General features: G+C 44.5%; 1 protein-coding gene across 1 annotated transcript in view; it reads right to left on the reverse strand.

Moving 5' to 3' along the window:
* The window catches only part of CDH16 (cadherin 16), a 148,452-nt gene that overhangs the window by 101,313 nt on the left and 25,498 nt on the right, over positions 1-21,641 (reverse strand). Inside the window, exons 6-10 of the mRNA XM_072114241.1 lie at positions 11,662-11,858; positions 9,884-10,009; positions 8,597-8,747; positions 8,030-8,260; positions 1,359-1,435 (exon numbers count right to left, since the gene is read on the reverse strand). Of these exons, the coding sequence (XP_071970342.1) occupies positions 1,359-1,435; positions 8,030-8,260; positions 8,597-8,747; positions 9,884-10,009; positions 11,662-11,858 (782 nt within the window). The remainder of the gene's footprint in view (positions 1-1,358; positions 1,436-8,029; positions 8,261-8,596; positions 8,748-9,883; positions 10,010-11,661; positions 11,859-21,641) is intronic.

Raw genomic sequence — 21,641 nt, forward strand, 5'->3', positions numbered from 1 at the left:
AAGAGCACCATTAATTCCATGGTGCCGTACAATCAGTAAGGGTGCTGTGCCCTCATGTGCTGTGCCCTCATGTTCTGTGCTCCCTGAGGGCTCACAATTTATATGGGGCGGTGTCAGGATCAGTGGATCCTCTGGACCACCGTGGGAGATGGAACTAGCCGACACCTGGGACCGGAGCCCAAGCGGCACCTGGTTTTCACCAGAGCCCGCCGCAAAGCGGGTTGGACTTGCTGCGGCAAGATACCACTAGGACGTTCCACAGGTGCGACCAGCCCGCAGTGGCAGCCGAGGTCGAGGTACCTTAGCGGATGACAGTCTCGTAGTCAGGTCCAGGCACATGGTCAGGGCAGGCGGCAGAGATGCAACGTCAAGTCCAAGTCCAAGGTCAGCAACGGGAGGTCCAGGCAGGTGGGAGCGGGAACACAGGCACACGGAACACAGGATTACACAGGAACGCAGGAATACACAGGAACGCAGGAATACACAGGAACGCAGGAATAATCGCTTGGAAGCTTTCTCTAAGGCTATGAGGCACAAAGATCCGGCAAGGGTAACAGGAAGAGGCAGGCTTATGAAGAATTGGGCAATATGGCCAGCGCTGGCGGGGGTAGGGCGGCACGGGTGAGCCCGCGACCCGCGATGTGGGTCGCGGGACCAACCGTGACCGAGGGAAGATGGAGACATGAGGTGTGGGAACAGAGCAGTGCAGTTGCGCATTGTAAGCCAACCTGAACAAGTGAGTTTTCAGGTTACGTTTCAAGGTTTGGAAAGTTGGCGACAGTTTCATCTCATCTCATCTTACATTATATCTTTTTCACTAACTGAGAGACATGGTGGGACTAGAGAAAAATCCGATATGTTCCAGAATCAATGAAGAAACATTTATGTAAAGAGATGGAGATGATGAGGAGACCCTCTTTAATGACCAGTGCAGATTTTTTAACAGTAAACTCTGTAAAAGATTAGCAAATCCAAGTACAGTTATTTTAACATTTTTTGTCTATAAAAACAAAAAGAGCGCCACGGACACATCCTAGTGTGAAAGTTTGAAACACTTGAAGTGTGAAACAGTTAAAGTATCTATTAAGTACTGACCTCTGAAGGCACAACAATTGGCCTTGGCTGGTGAAGAGGTGCAGTTGTATGCCACTGCACCTTTTAACATGATCTCCACTAAGTTTTTTACTTGACTTAGAGAAAGGATCCTATTTTAGAGCTCTAGTATCTATCTGTTTTGGTTATGATTGCCATCATATGTAGTATCACATTGATCATGTGATCAGAAACATGCAATACAGCTTTAACACAATTTAAATTATGGGTTTTACACCCAAGAATTGGAAAAAATTTGTCCTTACCTGATTCTTCAAAAAAACTGGTGGATTGTTATTTATATCCAATACATCAATTATCACTGTACAGCTGGCGCTTAATCCTACAAATGAACATATAAAGAATTAGAATTGACACACTTACATACAGTTCACATATAACTATTTATTATGTTATCACAAGGATAACCAATTGCACTGCAAATTTCTGCACAGATGGCAAATTCTGCACTGAAAGAGGCGTTCTGGTGCCACATTTATCATGCAGTGTCCAACAAAATTATGTTGCACACTCTATGTTAAGGGTGTCGTAAAAAATTGGTGCACTCTTCCGGATCAACGCAAGGGGCGCCAGATTCATGAAGACTGTGCGCCAGAAATCCTGAATTCGGTGCCCTCTGCACCCTGCACAGGAAAACTGCACATAGTACAGACTGCACTAGTCTTAGTAAATGTGCCCCATTGCTTTTTGTTCATAAATACCTGGATTGTTAAATGTATCATAGATTGTTGTACATGGAAATAGAGTCACAAGACTATATTTAGATGGTTATGCTGATGTATGTAATATTGATAAATGTTGATTTTTTTTTTTATTCAACAATAAATTTAATTCTTGGTCATGGAAAAATAATACACCCGCTGAAATAAGACCAAGACTGGCATGGCTCAGAGGTCCTGATAAATATGCCCCCATGGTGTGTATATACTATGGGGGATATTAATCATAGTGGGTGTCAGGTTCGCCTATTTTTGCACATGGTTTGTTCTTTTTTTTGGCTTGTGATCTATGTATAATCCAGCATAAATAAATATTCAGAGCAAGAACACTAGGCACAATGCGACTAATAAGATACCAACAGCCTGAGATAAGGTCCTGGGTACAGTGCCCCGAGAAGCTGGTATGGTTGGTGGTGCTCAGCTGGCAACAAATAGTCCACGTAAATATGCAATAGAATAGGAAAATGCGGCACTCACGATAGGTGCAAAATTCTTTATTACGAGCTGTTTCACTCTTCCTAGTGCATTCTAAAGCCATTGACAGGCTTGAGAATGCGCTAGGAAGCGTGAAATGGTCCGTCGCCAGGCCCCGCTCCTTCCCTGTACTGTGCACTTGTAATAAAGAATTTTGCACCTATCGGTGAGTGCCGCGTTTTCCTCTTCTATTGCATATCTACACTCACCGGCCACTTTATTAGGTACACCATGCTAGTAACGGGTTGGACCCCCTTTTCCCATCAGAACTGCCTCAATTCTTCGTGGCATAGATTCAACAAGGTGCTGAAAGCATTCCTTTTTGGTCCATATTGACATGATGGCATCACACAGTTGCCGCAGATTTGTCGGCTGCACATCCATGATGCGAATCTCCCGTTCCACCACATCCCAAAGATGCTCTATTGGATTGAGATCGGGTGACTGTGGAGGCCATTTGAGTACAGTGAACTCATTGTCATGTTCAAGAAACCAGTCTGAGATGATTCCAGCTTTATGACATGGTGCATTATCCTGCTGAAAGTAGCCATCAGATATTGGGTACATTGTTTTCATAAAGGGATGGACATGGTCAGCAACAATACTCAGGTAGGCTGTGGTGTTGCAACGATGCTCAATTGGTACCAGGGGGCCCAAAGAGTGCCAAGAAAATATTCCCCACACCATGACACCACCACCACCAGCCTGAACCGTTGATACAAGGCAGGATGGATCCATGCTTTCATGTTGTTGACGCCAAATTCTGACCCTACCATCTGAATGTTGCATCAGAAATCGAGACTCATCAGACCAGGCAACTTTTTTCCAATCTTCTACTGTCCAATTTCGATGAGCTTGTGCAAATTGTAGCCTCAGTTTCCTGTTCTTAGCTGAAAAGAGTGGCACCCGGTGTGGTCTTCTGCTGCTGTAGCCCATCTGCCTCAAAGTTCGACATACTGTGCGTTCAGAGATGCTCTTCTGTCTACCTTGGTTGTAACGGGTGGCGATTTGAGTCACTGTTCCCTTTCTATCAGCTCGAACCAGTCTGCCCATTCTCCTCTGACCTCTGGCATCAACAAGGCATTTCCGCCCACAGAACTGCCACTCACTGGATGTTTTTTCTTTTTCGGACCATTCTCTGTAAACCCTAGAGATGGTTGTGTGTGAAAATCCCAGTAGATCAGCAGTTTCTGAAATACTCAGACCAGCCCTTCTGGCACCAACAACCATGCCACGTTCAAAGGCACTCAAATCACCTTTCTTCCCCATACTGATGCTCGGTTTGAACTGCAGGAGATTGTCTTGACCATGTCTACAGGCCTAAATGCACTGAGTTGCCACCATCTGATTGGCTGATTAGAAATTAAGTGTTAACGAGCAGTTGGACAGGTGTACCTAATAAAGTGGCCGGTGAGTGTAGATCTGCACATTAAGATAGATAATAATCCCACTCAGAGAGAAGATCTTGTAGAACATGATGAAGTTGTTAATGGAGAAATTGTACATTTTTAAACTGCGCTGAAGGATTTTTCATGTTGCATAAAGGTAATTTTTTCAAAGACCTTTGTCTTCAATAATGAAAAGTTTTTTTCAAGTGAACCTGCTCAGAGTAGGTGCATTTTTGCATTTTTTAGGTGCAAAATTGTGATAGATGCTGTGGAAACATCTGTATAGCAGCCACTCACTATGTCAGATAAGGTGCAGGGACTCAAAACCACTAAATGCCGAACTTTGACGTGCGCCATAAAAAGTCGCAAATATGTGCCAAATTAACTGTGAATCTACAGATATTCATATTTCTAGTGAAGGTAAGGGGGCCCCAAGCAAGGAAAAGTATAAGAAAACGATTTCCGATTAGATCAGATCAGATTTTGGCACAGATGCGATCAGATTTTGGCACAATTGCGACAGTTTGCATGCGATGGAAATTGGGGACGTGACCGTCGGAAAACCCAACGGATTCGGAAAAAAAGTGTTGCATGACACGCACTTACCTGCACCAAGAATTAGAAGGTGAACTCCAGCCGACCTCGGCCCAGCAGCGACACCTAGTGGATATCGGCGGATAGACTTTAGTGAATCCCGGCCGGACCCGAATCAGCGGCAGAGAACCTGCCGCTGGATCGCGACTGGACCGGGTAAGTAAATGTGCCCCAATGAGTCAATCTTACTCGTCTTCATGGGGCAGGAGGCAAATGGGGAAGGATGGGGCTGATAAATGGAGCTCAACGGCGATACCATGACAGGAGTAAGATAACGACACTGCTTCTAGCCATCCCAAAGACTAATCTTGCCATTAACCCCAAAGATTTAGCTCCTGCCCTTACACGGAGAGCACCAGAAAATCCCTGATGGTGCCTAGGGATCCATAGATAGTGCTAAAAAGATCAAATCCAAGACGCATTTCCCAGTTAAAACTTTAGCGGCACCTTCATCAGGGTATACACACTGAGCATGGGGTGTCATGCCGATCGCAGGGGGGGGGGGGGAGTGGTCCAGGTACCCACACAGAGGTTTATAAAGAAGCGGCTCTATACAACATAAGGGCTTAAAAAGGGCTGTGGCAGCATTGCTACCTACCCCTAACCACATATTAGAACCAATCAGGGCCCCAGTCATAGGGGCAGATGGCCAGATGACCTGTGACATAAGACGTTATCCATCAGGTCAGGGACGTACTGCCGGTGTAACAGAACCTCCGGGCGAGGTGCCAGAAATGACAAGTGATGTCAATGTTCACGCGAGAGGTCACATCAGGTCACACCTATGGGGAGAGGCAACTACTCTGCAGTAAATGCATTCTGTCCCCTAGCAACAGTGCAGCCCAATCGCTTCAATAGGTCAATAACACAGTGGATGCCCTTAGATCATGTTGTAGCCAAGTAGTAGTTGTAGGTATAATATAGTTACTATGAACAAGCCTGTCTCTAAGGGAATGGCCTCTCCTAAATGTAATCTGGGATCTTGGACCAATCGCCTGACAAATGTCATGGTCCATCTCAAGGATACCCCAGTGCTTTTGGATGATCTCTTTAACCCCAGCTGTGTCCATGTTAAAGGTTGCAATCAGTTGAATAGTATTATCTACAAGGGTGAAGTGGTGGCATTGTTGAGTAGGGCCGAATGGTCACTTTTCAAACCTCTGAAATTCCTTAAGTAAAATGTGGTCAGCGAAGCCCTTCTCCAAGAACCTAAGAAAAAGATCTAAGGTTTTCTATGGGCACCTGCCTCTTCTTGTTAGACCCCTGGTATCGCTATCTAAATTCATTACGAGATGTGTCCCAGTCTGTCCAGCGTTGTAGAACACATTGCATATATGGTACTTTGGCATGATTTGTAATAGAGTTAATTCAATTTAAAAAAAAAATAGACCTTGTGAATAACAGTAATGCCCTTATAAAAAAAATAACAACAAGAAGTCCACAATAAATCTTCATTAACATGAATCTTGTTTGATGCCTCCGTTAAAGGATACATTGGGAGGATTCACAGCATACCCTTACAGAGGGCAAGGACATATCCCTCTGTATGTACATACAGTGGAATATACCCACCTGTTTCTCCCTCTCCATATTAAAAGTGGGATGAGGAGTAAACATCAGGCGAAGTTCATGGAGTTTCCCTGTACACTCAGTGGAGGCCCGGGATGGATGCAGTACTGCTGCATCTGTCCATCATTGCCTCCAATAGCTCCATGCATTTTAGCAACTCAGAATTGCCTTGTTCAAATACTGTGGATGTCTTCACGCCTCAACAATAAAATGGCTAGTTTCCAAGTAAAGCACATCTCCTGAGTCTCCCTTCCCTATGTAACTCTTGCACTTGGTGCAGGCATGATAGAGGCAACACTCATTGGAAGAAGCATCTCCTTGATCAAAGGGGCGGTGAGGACTGCCTAAATAAGCTATCATTATCAATAGTAAAGTTCCCGTCAGTGGCATGCTTTTGAAAGTGGAAGGGGTTTGGATCTAATATTGAGGTCTCCCTGGTAGGGAGTCTGAGAAAGACTTGGGTCACCTATGTTAGATAAGCCTGGGAGACTTCCCAGCCATCGGCACAAGTAGTGGTAGTACTGTAACTATCCAGTCAGTACATTAGTCTAAACTTGTTGTAAGGTGGGAAAGAGGGCCTGGAGGGACAGTGATGGTGGAAGCCTTATTAATAATAATATACTTATCTCTGCACCACTACCGAAAAGAGCCAGTTACCTCAAGACACGAAATTGCATGGACAGTGCAGTATGGGTCTTTGCCTACAGGGCCTATGTTCTGAGACTGTTGCCCAGATGATTTGGGGAGGGGGTTACAGCTGTAAATAGTTTGCATGGACTTCAGTAAATGGTAGCATTTGTTTTCTTGTTAGGATTTAAATATTTATAACAAGTAGGGAGTCCAATGCTGAGTGTGAAGCGAGTGCTAGCGATGCCATTGGCAAGATGACATAGGCCTGACTGAGAGTGGCCACTGTGTAGGCAAGGGCATAAGGCCAGACTGCCAGAAAAGTAGTAGAAGTGAAGCACATAAGGGCACATAAGGGCAGTACAGTGGCTTAGTGGTTAGAATTCAAGTGGTTCAAGTCCCAGGGTCGACATATCCAAAGAGTTTGTACTCTTCGTGTTTGCATGGGTTTCCTCTTAGTCCTCTGTTTTCCTCCCACACTTCAAAACATACTGGTAAGTTGATTGGATTGTGAGCCATTGGGGACAGGGACCAATTTGGCAAACTCTGTGCAGCGCTGCGTAATCTGTGTGCGCTTTATAAATAAAGGAATTATTATTATTAAGCACATGAATGACCAACCGTGGAGTGAGAGCACCTAGCAGTCTGTATGTGCACTAGGTGATAGATTCTTCCATCAGACAACCTTATGCAGGGAGCATAATCCATGAAAACCAGCAGCCTACTAGTCTTGTTCCTATTGCATGAACATATTCACTGCACGATGCACAAAAATCTTTGGCTCAAAAATGAGCTGATGTACAGAGCCTCCTAGTCTATTGTGTCCTGACTCCTGAGTAACTCTTGGAGATCTTGAGCAGTCTTAGAAGTGAAATGCATTTCTTAAAGAGACATGTGTACCTGATAACATAGCGTCCCTATAAAATAATATATCTTTATTTTTCTGCAGCAGATGGTAGAGGGAACGTGGACCTAATAATGTGGGCTGATGTTTAGTAATTGCCGAAAAACATGTGAGTCTTCAAGAACAGAGTTAGGTTTAATTGCCGAATCTCATAATAACTCAGTCAATAACGTTGGCTGGAGAGGCTTGCACACCATCGCTTTGCTCAATACTGCATGCTTCAGAAGTCGACTTTCATTATACTTTCATAATGTGCAGGGCTTATTAAAGGCTTATCCTTCTTGAAAACACTGTAAGTCAATTACAATCCATAGGCCTGCTCATCTGTTCCACTACTTATTGTTCAATCCTGGGAAAGTGCCAACGCACTGTGCTGCTAACAAATAATAGAAGGAAAATCTATTGACACGTGAACAGGTTTGTGTTATTTCAATAATAAGGAAAACTTGTTTTTAAACACATCTGTGTGTAGCTCAAGCCTATTGCTGTTCTCTAGCATCTGAGATAAGTATGAAAGCTGGGTACCATTGTCAGAAGCAATCACGTGCCATTTATATACCAACTACTAAATCATGCCCCAGTTATATGGACTATTGGACAGTTGGGTCAAGTTTATGTTGTAAGTTGTATGTACCACTTACCTCCTTCTGCACCATTAAGATCAGCAGCTAAAACTTCAAGGCTGTATCTCTTTGCAGACCCAGCGTTTAGGCCATCATCAAGTAATGTTATTTTTCCATTGTTTTCCATAATATGGAAAATGTTATTCCTGGGCAGATTGGGGACCTGACTCAAAATCTTATACCTTATCTGTGCATTATTGGTTGCTGGGTCATCAGCATCTTCAGCCTTGAGTTCAATAATAAGGGAACCTGTAAAATAAATATTACTTATTATATGTCCAGGAGGCTCCAGGCTAACAGTTAGCAAACACTGAGAAGGAGGGAGAAATAAGAACATGGATAACTTAAGCCATTGTGAAAAATCTGTTTTTTGGGAAAGATACTGAATTAAAATTTTAGGGATAAGATAAACATACTAACCTATTCTTCTGTTGAAATCTTTCTATCGATTCTATGTTTACCTAATATACAATCATAGACCATTTTCAAGTATCTGTTTATCTCATACAACATTATCCATATGTGAATGTATTAATGCAACTTTACAATTTATATATGATAGAGCTGACTTCTGATGGTGCCCACCTTTTGCTGTTTCCTCTGTAACTTCAACATGATAGGTCCCTTGGGAAAATATAGGTTTATTGTCATTCTCATCTACCACAGTAACAGCTATCTCCAAGGGGTTACTATACAGGACGTTGTCTACATTTAGAGCTGATACTTGGATCCGATACTGTAGCAAAGATAACAAAATATCATGCTACGATAATCAATATACAAAATTATAACACAGTTTTGATACAGTAATTACAGTTATATTACACAACATAATGCATACGCTATTCCTGCACATTGTAATTCCATATATAGAATATATCAATATAAACATATGTCCTATTTGACACACCATATGGCAGTTTTTATACTCCATATTTTGTCTACCATTTACTTTAAGTGCTTGATAGAAACAGTACAAATATTTACCTGTCATCAATAGATTTAACCTATAAAGGTAGATCGGGTGGTAGGTGGATGTAAGGGACGTGAGGAGAGCTCTTTTTAGAGCTAATCCTCACGTCCCCGCTAACTTTTGGGAAACTTTATTAACCTAATATGTAAATTTAGTCATGCGGCTACTGGGGCGTGGAGTAGCCGGCACGAGGCTACACAGCGCGGCTACTCCACGTCCCAGTAGCCACATTACTCCTCCTACCCTGTTGTGTCCGGCGCGCAGCTCCTCGTAGCTGCGCACCCTCGTCCGATATGATGGCGTTCTGCGCATGCGCAGAACGCCGGCTGAGCAGTCCCAGCTCCGAGGCCGGAGCTACTGCGCATGCGCAGTAGCCGGCTTGTCAGACGAGGGCGCGCAGCTACGAGGAGCTGCGCGCCGCACACAACAGGGTAGGAGGAGTAATGTGGCTACCGGGGCGTTGAGTAGCCGCGCTGTGTAGCCTCGTGCCGGCTACTCCACGCCCCAGTAGCCGCATAACTAAATTTACATATTAGGTTAATAAAGTTTCCCAAAAGTTAGCGGGGACGTGAGGATTAGCTCTAAAAAGAGCTCTCCTCACGTCCCTTACATCCACCTACCACCCGATCTACCTTTATAGGTAGATTCGTGGTGGTAGGTTCCCTTTAAAGAATACATGTGAGTAGAAGTTACTTATTGAGAAGATTTTGGTTACAGTCTTTATAGTCTTGTGTCTAGTTTTGCAAAACCCAACATGGTGAATCTTTTAAGTCTACAGTTTTGGTCTGATTTAATCTTTTACACTGCTTTATCGCTCCCCTTTGTTCATTCTTAGCTTTTAAATGGGGAATGAAAGTTATGATATGGCAAATGCAGGTATATGATGCACTGGGGATCACCTGTGATTGTTGCTCTCTGTCCAGCTCCTTTGTCACATAAATGTGTCCTGACCCATCGACAGTGAACAGATCCCCTACAAAGTTCCCTGACAGGTGATACCGAACTTCAGTACTATTCCACAGAACCTGAAACAAGTTTCTTCAAATGAATAAACAGTAAACATCATAAAATCTCATATGAAATGTACCTTACTGTACCCTATATGTACTGTTAAGGCCACAAGATATCTTTAAGAAGCAGAGAAACCCAAGTATTTTACACTGTTTAAAAAGCAAAGCTACCAGTTTTATTACCTTAATTTAGAATTCCTGTTACAGTTTGTTATCCAAAAAAGTGCTCATCTATCTCTCATTATGTCCCATTTGAACATGGTCCTCTCATTTGCATATCTTGAGATCTGCATCTCTACAGGGATTATACGAGATACTGCATAGCTTTTACAGGTAAACAGATGGTGTACTGTAGGAAGGGTGGCGTAAATTAAGGGCATGGTGTGGAGAGTGTGTTATGAGTTATAAGATATCATATAACAGTGATGGTGAACCTTTTAGAGAGCGAGTGCCCAAACGACAACAAAAACCCACTTATTTATTTCAAAGTGCCAACATGGCAATTTAAGCAATAACTTATTGCTTACTGCTTTGTCAAAGCTTTCAATCGTATTGGTGTCCTGAGGACATCAATACACTAGAAAGAGGAGAAATTCAGATTATTAATGTTGCCTCCTTCCCGGGTCCCCTGTACAAGAAGAATGCAGGGCCCATGGCAGAAGCTCAAATTATAATCCAGCTCTGTCCACATCTTCTCACTCCTCTTGCAGTCCCAGGCAGCCAAGGATGTGTTGCTTTAAAATAGTGCTCAATGTCCTGTGTGGCCTGGGACTGCAGGGGGAGGCCATGGGTCCTGTCTTATGAACTCTATGCTGAGGACCTGGATGCCCAAAGAGAGGGCTCTGAGTGCCACCTCTGGCACCCATGCCATAGGATCGCCACCACTGTCATATAAGATATAAAATTCTAAAGATGATTCTGTGGATTTAGCCATATGGAGAAAATCATAATATTATATACAAGGCTTACAACATAATATCCTTGTTATGTGCTGAAGCGGATTTTACCGTTACTATAGTAATGGCATAAACAAACAGCTGTGAGGAAAGATGGCGTAACTAGTGCTATGAGTAAAACACTCACCTCCCAGACTGCACAACAGCTCCTAACAAGGACAAAGTGAGACCTCATCGGTCTATAAATCAGAAATCAGGACCCCTAAAACTGTCTACAGAACACATCAGATGTTTATAGCTGAGCTAATGGCTTTTCAAACGGCTCCTCTGCTCTCCCTCAGGTATATGACCTCATTAAATAAATAAGTGACAGGACAGGGAACACTGGAGAGGGACTTTTTATAGTATTTACTTCTACAAAGGAGGACTTTTCCAGTGGAAAAGGAATCCCCAATTACAGAACATGGAAGTTTATCCTGATATATATTTATGTGAACATTTACATTTCAGCTTCAACATTCCATAATATGGAAATATATTTATCCTATGTTCTTTATTTATGATACAGCAGTTGTTGAGGTTACGTATAATAGTAGTCTTATTGCGTGCCAGAATTATGGTTCTGGTGCATGTCTATGGATCATGGGCCCAAAATCAAGTTTCTTAAACATCAATATATGGTGCACAATTAATTTTCTAAATACTTATCTTTAAGAAGAAAAGTTGCTTCCACTTACTTTATCTTTATGAAGAAGTTTTGCTTCCACTTACTTTAGAAATCATATGTGGGTAATCCTCTTTCTGGTTCTCGAGAACAGACACCAGGCTTGGAGGAACCCAAGTATTTTCTGCAATGTGAATCTCCAGATCTCCAGAATCTCCATAACCCTTAGGATCATCACCCAAGTCTTTCACGTAAACTACAAGTTTAAAGTAACTCTCATCAGATTGCAATAGGTAAGCGACCCCTGGTTGATCAAAAGACATTAAAACAAGTTATTAAACAATTTTGACAATTATGCATAATAATACAAAAGATAAGCAAAAAATAACATGAAAATATAAGTGATAGATGATACGCTTTGAAGAACATACTGAAGTCACCAGCCAACTACACTAGGTTGATCACACTACTTGTGCCTCCTTTCATCTGCTTATGAGGCATCACTTGGTATGAAAAAGTACTATGAGTAAAGCTACAATAGTACTCCATTGTGTGAAAAGATTGGACTATAGTTCTTTAGCAGCATTTGTGATTTTTCTTTAGAAGCTTAAGTGATTTTTTCACGTTAGTGAAATAAGCATTTTTCTCAAAGATGATTTTCAACAAATGGATAAACATGGTCCAAGAATATTTACAAGCTAACAATACTTACCCTGTCAAGTCCTGTGGCCATAGGAGATGTTTATGCTTCAATTTGGGTTTGAAGCATTTCTGTCAAATCAGAGAAAGGTGCAGGCTATGATCTAACTCACAATCCCTGTCCCTGCCTATTTGTATGCACTACAGGGGAAAACTGGATAAAAGTCCCTACTGTGAGTAAGTGCTCAGAACAGAAGACAAACCAACAGAGACAGACAGACAGATACAAGCAGAGTCAAGATAACCAAGTCAAAACCAATATGACAGCGAAGTACAGAATCGTAATACAAGCGGAAAAAAGCATGTGAATAAAAGGCTCAGTATGATAACTTTATTACATGTCCAATAAGATAAATACAAAACATTCACAAAAAAACATGTATAACAAAATTAAAAGTAAAAAAAAGTACATGCAAGACCCAGTGTTGGGAAGGACACGGTGACCCAACAAACCAGCATCTAATACCCACAAGGATAAATACCTGCCTACTGAATCCTATCCACAAATGAGAATCCACATAAGAACATGCAGTATGGAGAAAGAGATAATAAATACTCATACACCGGTGGATGCAAACATGAGTCACACAGTACATAAAGTTCTCCAGAGAGCTTGTTGTATTGAATGATTCCTGTTCAATGTGCTGGCTCTATCCTTCGTGTATATTAGTACTCAGGTTATGCTGACCCATTTTCAAGAATAAGAAGTATAGAATATTGAGGCAAATATTAGTAGAAAAACAATGCAAGGGTACATCATGATAAAAAGGTGTAACCACAAAGATCAAGAGACATGAATAACCACCAACTGTGTGAAGGAGGAAAATGAGTAGTTCCTGGACACCATTTCAGCAGCAGAGAGGTTCTGCCTTCCATTGCTCAACCCACACACTTGAAACCTTGCAACTTTCCACAGAAACCACACAAACTCAGAACCCTGCAGCCATAGTTCATACATAGAGTTCTGACAGTTTCTAAAAAGAATTGCCAATGGAATGACTTGTAGGATGAACAATTCTGCACCACCTATGATTTTATATCTGATCAATCTGCTCTGTGGGAGCCTGACTCCTGGGACCCCTACCAATCACAAGAACAGTTCCCTGCAATCTAATGATCCGGACGGCCAAGCATGTGTCCTGCCACTTCAATACTAAGGCCCCTTTCACACTTGCGGTGCAGATCACGTAAGAGTTTGATCAGAGTGCGATCAGGGTTTGGTCAGTTAAAAATGCACATTTTGCATCATAGTGCAATCAGTTTTCAGTCAGAGTTTGTTCAGTGTCTCAGTTTTTCATGCGCGTTTTCAATGCAATTTCAATGCGTTTTTCACGCGCAGAAATGGACTCAGGGCTGAGCTCTATCTTTTCTATGGCAATTGATGTGTGAAAAACGCATTGCACTTGCATCGCACTTGCAAGTGTCTCAGAATGCGGTTTTTATGCATCTCAATAGACTTGTAGGGTGCGTTTTTCACGCGCTGGACTTGCAAAAGTAGAGCATGTCGAGATTTAAACACGCGTTAAAAAAAACGTGCGTGTGTGCGTGAAAAAAATGCAAGTCTGAAAAGACCCATTGATTACAATAGGTCAGAGTGCAATGCAAGTTCTGCATGTCAAAAGCATGCGCAGAAAACGCGCGTGAAAAAACGCAAGTGTGAAAGGGGCCTCAGACAGCACAGGAAATTGCAGAGCACAGCATTTGGTTACCTTTTGCACCACTGTAGTAGTAAAATGAATGGCAGGAGGCCACTGCACTACATCTGGCACCGTGGTCTGCAGTCATAGTTCTTGTCTACACATCATTATGTTAGATTTTGCTAAGTTCTGCTATATTGGTGCATGCCCACATTATATTAGCCTCCTGTCCATTGATAAAGTTGCAATTATTACATCAGAAATGTGTAGGGCTACTTTAAGGCAATCTAGGTGGTATGAGCTTAAGTCAGTTAATGCTAATTGAGTTCATTTACCCATAGTTTTTTTGTTGATTGTCTAAGAATTGTACTTATTAAATAAAACTGGGTCATGGATGTCTTAGCATTCAGACTTTTTTTGCATTGAAAGAGGCTGGATTTGTACTGTGGTTAGTAGAACTGGCACAAAACAGTTATTAGTTGATTATTAATGGGCACCTGGTTTGATCACCCTTTTTTTTACAGACAAACGGTGCACAAAAAGTTCCAGTCGCAGCACATCAGATTAATTTTCCATAAATGTTGACTAATTTTAAGGTCCATTGAGTTTGCCCATTAAACCCGTTGCCTTATGACTTCTATGACTAGGACATAAAATCCCCTTACATAACCAGACAACATTGCAGAATGTTGAGAAATTACATAAAAAGAAGACCATTAGCTACTGATTCTCTCCGTTGTGAAATGCTTGTCCTTGACATTGTAAATACATAGGTTTTGCTGTAAGTGAATGTATTGTAAACTTAAAATGAATTCATCACATGTCATAGGCATAGAAGAAGGAAATTAATGGAGCCTTGTATTCAGTTGATCAAAATGCTGAGATTTGTTCTTTTACAAAAGCAGTCAATTTATTCATGTCAAAATGCAAGCGCTGAAAGAATGTGTCATTAATGTTGGTTCACATGCAGTTCTCTGACTCATTCCATATACAATTATCACCAAACTAAAAGCTTTCCACTTGCTTCAGCATTTACCTAAAATACTACAAATTATTATTTTTTTTTTTAGATACGGGTTGGAAGGGGGGAAATGTATTCAGCATGTGAGCAGTTTTTCTCACATACTCAGGGAAAACACAAAGTGGGAGATTTATAAGAGGTTTCTAAAAGCAAAACTGTCAGCTTTCATTTTAAAAACTGCTGTGGGAAAATCAAAGCTGAGCTCTGTTGGCAAGAGCAACACTTGTGACAAATTTACGCTATAGCTCTCAAGGCTGCCATGAGGTTTATGGCACGAAAAGTGACTATAGAGTTAGCCTAGACAGATCTGAGAGGACATCTGCAGTGATTTTGACCGTGCCTAAAACCAGGCCCATGCAAGGTTCAAATTCTGCATGATAATTCCACAATTAGAATCACCATTAGAGATGAGCGAACACTAAAATGCTCGGGTACTCGTTATTCGAGACGAACTTTTCCCGATGCTCGAGTGCTCGTCTCGAATAACGAACCCCATTGAAGTCAATGGGAGACTCGAGCATTTTTCAAGGGGACCAAGGCTCTGCACAGGGAAGCTTGGCCAAACACCTGGGAACCTCAGAAAAGGATGGAAACACCACGGAAATGGACAGGAAACAGCAGGGGCAGCATGCATGGATGCCTCTGAGGCTGCCTAATCGCACCATTATGCCAAAATTATGGGCAACAGCATGGCCATGACAGAGTGACAGAATGAAGCTAGATAGCATCTAAAACATCCAATAATTGACCCTGACACTATAGGGGACGGCATGCAGAGGCAGCGGCAGCAGCGGCAGGCTAGAGAGTGGCATGGCGACATACCCTAAATGGACTCAGGCTTCAAACCAATGGGTGGCAGAGAGGAACCAAAGGAGGTGAGCAAGAAGCGCTCAAATAATATCGCTACATGATAAAAGTTTGCCAGTATATTTTGTGGATTACACAGCAGGGTGGCGACAAAGTTAACATGGAAGCCATGAAAACAACCCCAAATTCTGCCTGACACAGCTCGTTTGATAAGGGGACCATGTATGCTTACAGTTCATGCCAGTCGCTGCACTTGCTGCCAGTCTCCTTTCGAATAGTTTAAAATAATAATAACCCTCATCCATAAAGCTCTGTATAATGCTGCACCCCCCTACCTCTCCTCTCTTATCTCAGTCTATCGCCCAACCCGTGCTCTTAGATCCGCCAGTGATCTTAGATTAACCTCTACCCTAGTGCGGACCTCCCACTCGCGTCTCCAAGACTTCTCTAGAGCTGCACCAATTCTATGGAATGCTCTGCCCCGGACTATCAGACTAATACCTAACCTCCAAAGTTTCAAACGTGCTCTTAAAACCCATTTCTTTAGGCAAGCCTATAACACTCATTAACTGCATGAAGTTTTAACTCTTCTACTAACCCGTCCTGTGTCGTCCTCCCATCTGTTATCCAGCAACCAACAGGCACCAGACTTCTCTGCAGTCCCATTCACCCTGGACCTGGTATATAAGATGACGGCTGAGTGTTTCAAGCGACAGCAATTCCATTTATTATATTTTTTTCTATTCCCTAAGAAGAATGGCTTGACCATTAAATATTCTTTTACCTCGTGTTACCCCATCATCTTCATAAACCGTAAGCTCTGGCGAGCAGGGACCTCACTCCTGTTGTTCCATACAAATGTTGTGCTCTGTTACATTACATTTGTATTTGTTTCCTATGATTTGTAAAGCGCTGCAGAATATGATGACGCTATATAAATAAAGATTATTATTATTATGGAGGCAGTGAACTAGTAGTAGATTAAAGGTGCTGCAACTATGTTAGTTGGATCTTGTGATGGAGCTGGCGCTCTGCAGCCAGGCGAGCTTTCGCCAATCCAAGCCCCTGTTTCTAGGCTACTCCCCAAACAGCACTTCTAAGAACCTTTTGTATAAGATCAAGTGTAGTAGCGTTCTTATAAGTTTAGGATATGCCGGGTGAGGGGAATGTAAACAGATGCGCAAGAAGCGCTGAAATAATATCCCTAAATGGTAAAAGTTTGCCAGTATATTTTGTGGATTACACAGCAGGGTGGCGACAAAGTTAACAACTTTGATGTGGAATGCCCTGTAATAGCTCTTGGGCGGTGTGCCTTTTATCGCCTAGGCTCAGCAGTTTCAGCACCGCCTGCTGTCGCTTAGCGACGGCACTGCTGCTGTGCCTAGAGCTACCGACTGATGGCGCCATGCCCACGGATGGTAATTCGGAGGAGGAGGAGGTGGAGGAGGGGTGGGAGGAGGTATAGTAGGCCTTTGAGACCTGGACCGAGGTAGGCCCCGCAATTCTCTGCGTCGCCAGTATATGAGCAGCCCCAGGGTCAGACTCGGTCCCAGCCTGCACCAAGTTAAGTGTAGTAGCGTTCTTATAAGTTTGGGATATGGCGGGTGAGGGGAATGTAAACAGATGCGCAAGAAGCGCATGATGCGCATGGAGCTGGCGCTCCGCTGCCAGGCGAGCTTTCGCCAATCCAAGCCCCTGTCTCTAGGCTACTCCCCAAACAGCACTTCTAAGAACCTTTTGTATAAGATCAAGTGTAGTAGCGTTCTTATAAGTTTAGGATATGCCGGGTGAGGGGAATGTAAACAGATGCGCAAGAAGCGCTGAAATAATATCCCTAAATGGTAAAAGTTTGCCAGTATATTTTGTGGATAACACAGCAGGGTGGCGACAAAGTTAACAACTTTGATGTGGAATCCATGAAAACAACCCAAATTTCTGCCTGACACACCTCGTTTGATAAAGGGACGATGTATGGAGGCAGCTATATGGACGACTTTTGGAGGTAGCAATGGAGACAACGTGTGGAGGCTGCTATGGAGACAATTTAATTTGGATAGTGCCTGTATGTGGCAGTCCCAAACATTTTTCAAACCAGAGGAGCAGGTAGGTGGCCCTCCAGTAAAATGGAATAGATTGAGTGCCTGTATGTGGCAGTCCCAAAAATGTTTCAAACCAGAGGAGCAGGTAGGTGGCCCTCCAGTAAAATGGAATAGATTGAGTGCCTGTATGTGGCAGTCCCAAAAATTCTTCAAACCAGAGGAGCAGGTAGGTGGCCCTCCAGTAAAATGGAATAGATTGAGTGCCTGTATGTGGCAGTCCCAAAAATTCTTCAAACCAGAGGAGCAGGTAGGTGGCCCTCCAGTAAAATGGAATAGATTGAGTGCCTGTATGTGGCAGTCCCAAAAATGTTTCAAACCAGAGGAGCAGGTAGGTGGCCCTCCAGTAAAATGGAATAGATTGAGTGCCTGTATGTGGCAGTCCCAAAAATGTTTCAAACCAGAGGAGCAGGTAGGTGGCCCTCCAGTAAAATGGAATAGATTGAGTGCCTGTATGTGGCAGTCCCAAAAATTCTTCAAACCAGAGGAGCAGGTAGGTGGCCCTCCAGTAAAATGGAATAGATTGAGTGCCTGTATGTGGCAGTCCCAAAAATTCTTCAAACCAGAGGAGCAGGTAGGTGGCCCTCCAGTAAAATGGAATAGATTGAGTGCCTGTATGTGGCAGTCCCAAAAATGTTTCAAACCAGAGGAGCAGGTAGGTGGCCCTCCAGTAAAATGGAATAGATTGAGTGCCTGTATGTGGCAGTCCCAAAAATGTTTCAAACCAGAGGAGCAGGTAGGTGGCCCTCCAGTAAAATGGAATAGATTGAGTGCCTGTATGTGGCAGTCCCAAAAATTGTTCAAACCAGAGGAGCAGGTAGGTGGCCCTGCAGTAAAATGGAATAGATTGAGTGCCTGTATGTGGCAGTCCCAAAAATGTTTCAAACCAGAGGAGCAGGTAGGTGGCCCTCCAGTAAAATGGAATAGATTGAGTGCCTGTATGTGGCAGTCCCAAAAATTTTTTAAAACAGAGGACCGGGTAGGTGGCCCTCCAGAAAAATGGAATAGATTGAGTGCCTGTATGTGGCACTCACAAAAATTGTTTCAAACAGAGGACCGGGTAGGTGGCCCTCCAGAAAAATTAAATGCATGAAGTACTATAGCAAGAGCCAGTGGGCCCTGTCAAAAAATAGACATTTTCCTCTGCTTTACTGTACAAAGAGGAGGAGAAGGAGGAAAATGAGGAGGAGGAGGAGGAGTGGATCAATTATTCAGGTTGAGCTTCCTTCACCTGGTGGAGATTGGAAATTCTGAGAAATCCAGCCTTTATTCATTTTAATAAGCGTCAGCCTGTCAGCGCTGTCAGTCGACAGGCGTGTACGCTTATCGGTGATGATGCCACCAGCTGCACTGAAAACCCGCTCGGACAAGACGCTAGCGGCAGGGCAGGCAAGAACCTCCAAGGCGTACAGCGCCAGTTCGTGCCACATGTCCAGCTTTGAAACCCAGTAGTTGTAGGGAGCTGTGTGATCATTTAGGACGATGGTATGGTCAGCTACGTACTCCCTCACCATCTTTCTGTAAAGATCAGCCCTACTCTGCCGAGACTGGGGACAGGTGACAGTGTCTTGCTGGGGTGACATAAAGCTGGCAAAAGCCTTGTAAAGCGTACCCTTGCCAGTGCTGGACAAACTGCCTGCTCGCCTACTCTCCCTCGCTACTTGTCCCGCAGAACTACGCACTCTGCCGCTAGCGCTGTCAGAAGGGAAATACTGTTTCAGCTTGTGCACCAGGGCCTGCTGGTATTCATGCATTCTCACACTCCTTTCCTCTGCAGGGATGAGAGTGGAAAGATTTTGCTTGTACCGTGGGTCCAGGAGAGTGAACACCCAGTAATCGGTGCTGGAATAAATTCTTTGAACGCGAGGGTCACGGGATAGGCAGCCTAGCATGAAATCTGCCATATGCGCCAGAGTACCAACGCGTAAGAATTCACTCCCCTCACTGGCCTGACTGTCCATTTCCTCCTCCTCCAACTCCTCCAACTCCTCTTCTTCTGCCCATACACGCTGAACAGTGAAGGACTCAACAATGGTCCCCTCTTGTGTCTCGCCAACATTCTCCTCCTCTTCCTCCTCATCCTCCTCCACCTCCACCTCCTCCGATATGCGCTGAGAAACAGACCTCAGGGTGCTTTGGCTATCAACAAGGGAATATTCTTCCCCCGTCTCTTGTGACGAGCGCAAAGCTTCCGACTTCATGCTGACCAGAGAGTTTTTCAACAGGCCAAGCAGCGGGATGGTGAGGCTGATGATGGCGGCATCGCCACTGACCATCTGTGTTGACTCCTCAAAGTTACTCAGCACCTGACAGATATCAGACATCCACGTCCACTCCTCATTGTAGACTTGAGGAAGCTGACTGACCTGACTACCAGTTCTGGTGGAAGTTGACATCTGGCAGTCTACAATCGCTCTGCGCTGCTGGTAAACTCTGGATAACATGGTCAGTGTTGAATTCCACCTCGTGGGCACGTCGCACAACAGTCGGTGAGCGGGCAGTTGGAGGCGGCGCTGCGCTGCCCTGAGAGTGGCAGCATCTGGGCTGGACTTCCTGAAATGCGCACAGATGCGGCGCACCTTCGTGAGCAAATCAGACAGATTGGGGTATGTCTTGAGGAAACGCTGCACTATCAGATTTAACACATGGGCCAGGCATGGCACATGTGTCAGTCTGCCGAGTTGCAGAGCCGCCACCAGGTTACGGCCGTTGTCACACACAACCATTCCCGGCTTGAGGTTCAGCGGTGCCAGCCACAGATCAGTCTGCGCCGTGATGCCCTGTAATAAATCTTGGGCGGTGTGCCTTTTGTCGCCTAGGCTCAGCAGTTTGAGCACCGCCTGCTGTCGCTTAGCGACGGCACTGCTGCTGTGCCTAGAGCTACCGACTGATGGCGCCGTGCCCACGGATGGTAGTTCGGAGGAGGAGGTGGAGGAGGGGTGGGAGGAGGAGGAGGCATAGTAGGCCTGAAACACCTGGACCGAGGTAGGCCCCGCAATCCTCGGCGTCGGCAGTATATGAGCAGCCCCAGGGTCAGACTCGGTCCCAGCCTCCACCAAGTTAACCCAATGTGCCGTCAGCGATATATAGTGGCCCTGCCCGGCAGCACTCGTCCACGTGTCCGTGGTCAGGTGGACCTTGTCAGAAACGGCGTTGGTCAGGGCACGGATGATGTTGTCTGACACGTGCTGGTGCAGGGCTGGGACGGCACATCGGGAAAAGTAGTGGCGGCTGGGGACCGAATACCGAGGGGCGGCCGCCGCCATGAGGTTGCGAAAGGCCTCGGTCTCTACTAGCCTATAGGGCAGCATCTCCAGGCTAAGCAATCTGGAGATGTGCACATTAAGGGCTTGGGCGTGCGGGTGGGTTGCACTATATTTGCGTTTCCGCTCCAGCGTCTGGGGTATGGAGAGCTGAACGCTGGTGGATGCTGTGGAGGATCGTGGAGGCGACGATGGGGTTTTTGTGCCAGGGTCCTGGGCAGGGGGCTGACTAGCAGCTGACACAGGGGAAGGAGCAGTGGTGTGCACGGCCGGAGGTGAACGGGCTTGTTGCCACTGAGTGGGGTGCTTAGCATTCATATGCCTGCGCATACTGGTGGTAGTTAAGCTAGTAGTGGTGGAACCCCTGCTGAGCCTGGTTTGGCAAATGTTGCACACCACAGTCCGTCGGTCATCCGGTGTTTCCTTAAAGAACCTCCACACTTCTGAAGATCTAGCCCTCGCCGCAAGAGCCCTCACCACGGGAGCTTCACTAGTTGACAGTGGCGCTGATGCACCAGCTCTGGCCCTGCCTCTCCGTCTGGCCCCACCACTGCCTCTTCCAAC

This window comes from Engystomops pustulosus, chromosome 7, assembly GCF_040894005.1.
Source record: "Engystomops pustulosus chromosome 7, aEngPut4.maternal, whole genome shotgun sequence".
NCBI classification, from domain to species: domain Eukaryota; kingdom Metazoa; phylum Chordata; class Amphibia; order Anura; family Leptodactylidae; genus Engystomops; species Engystomops pustulosus.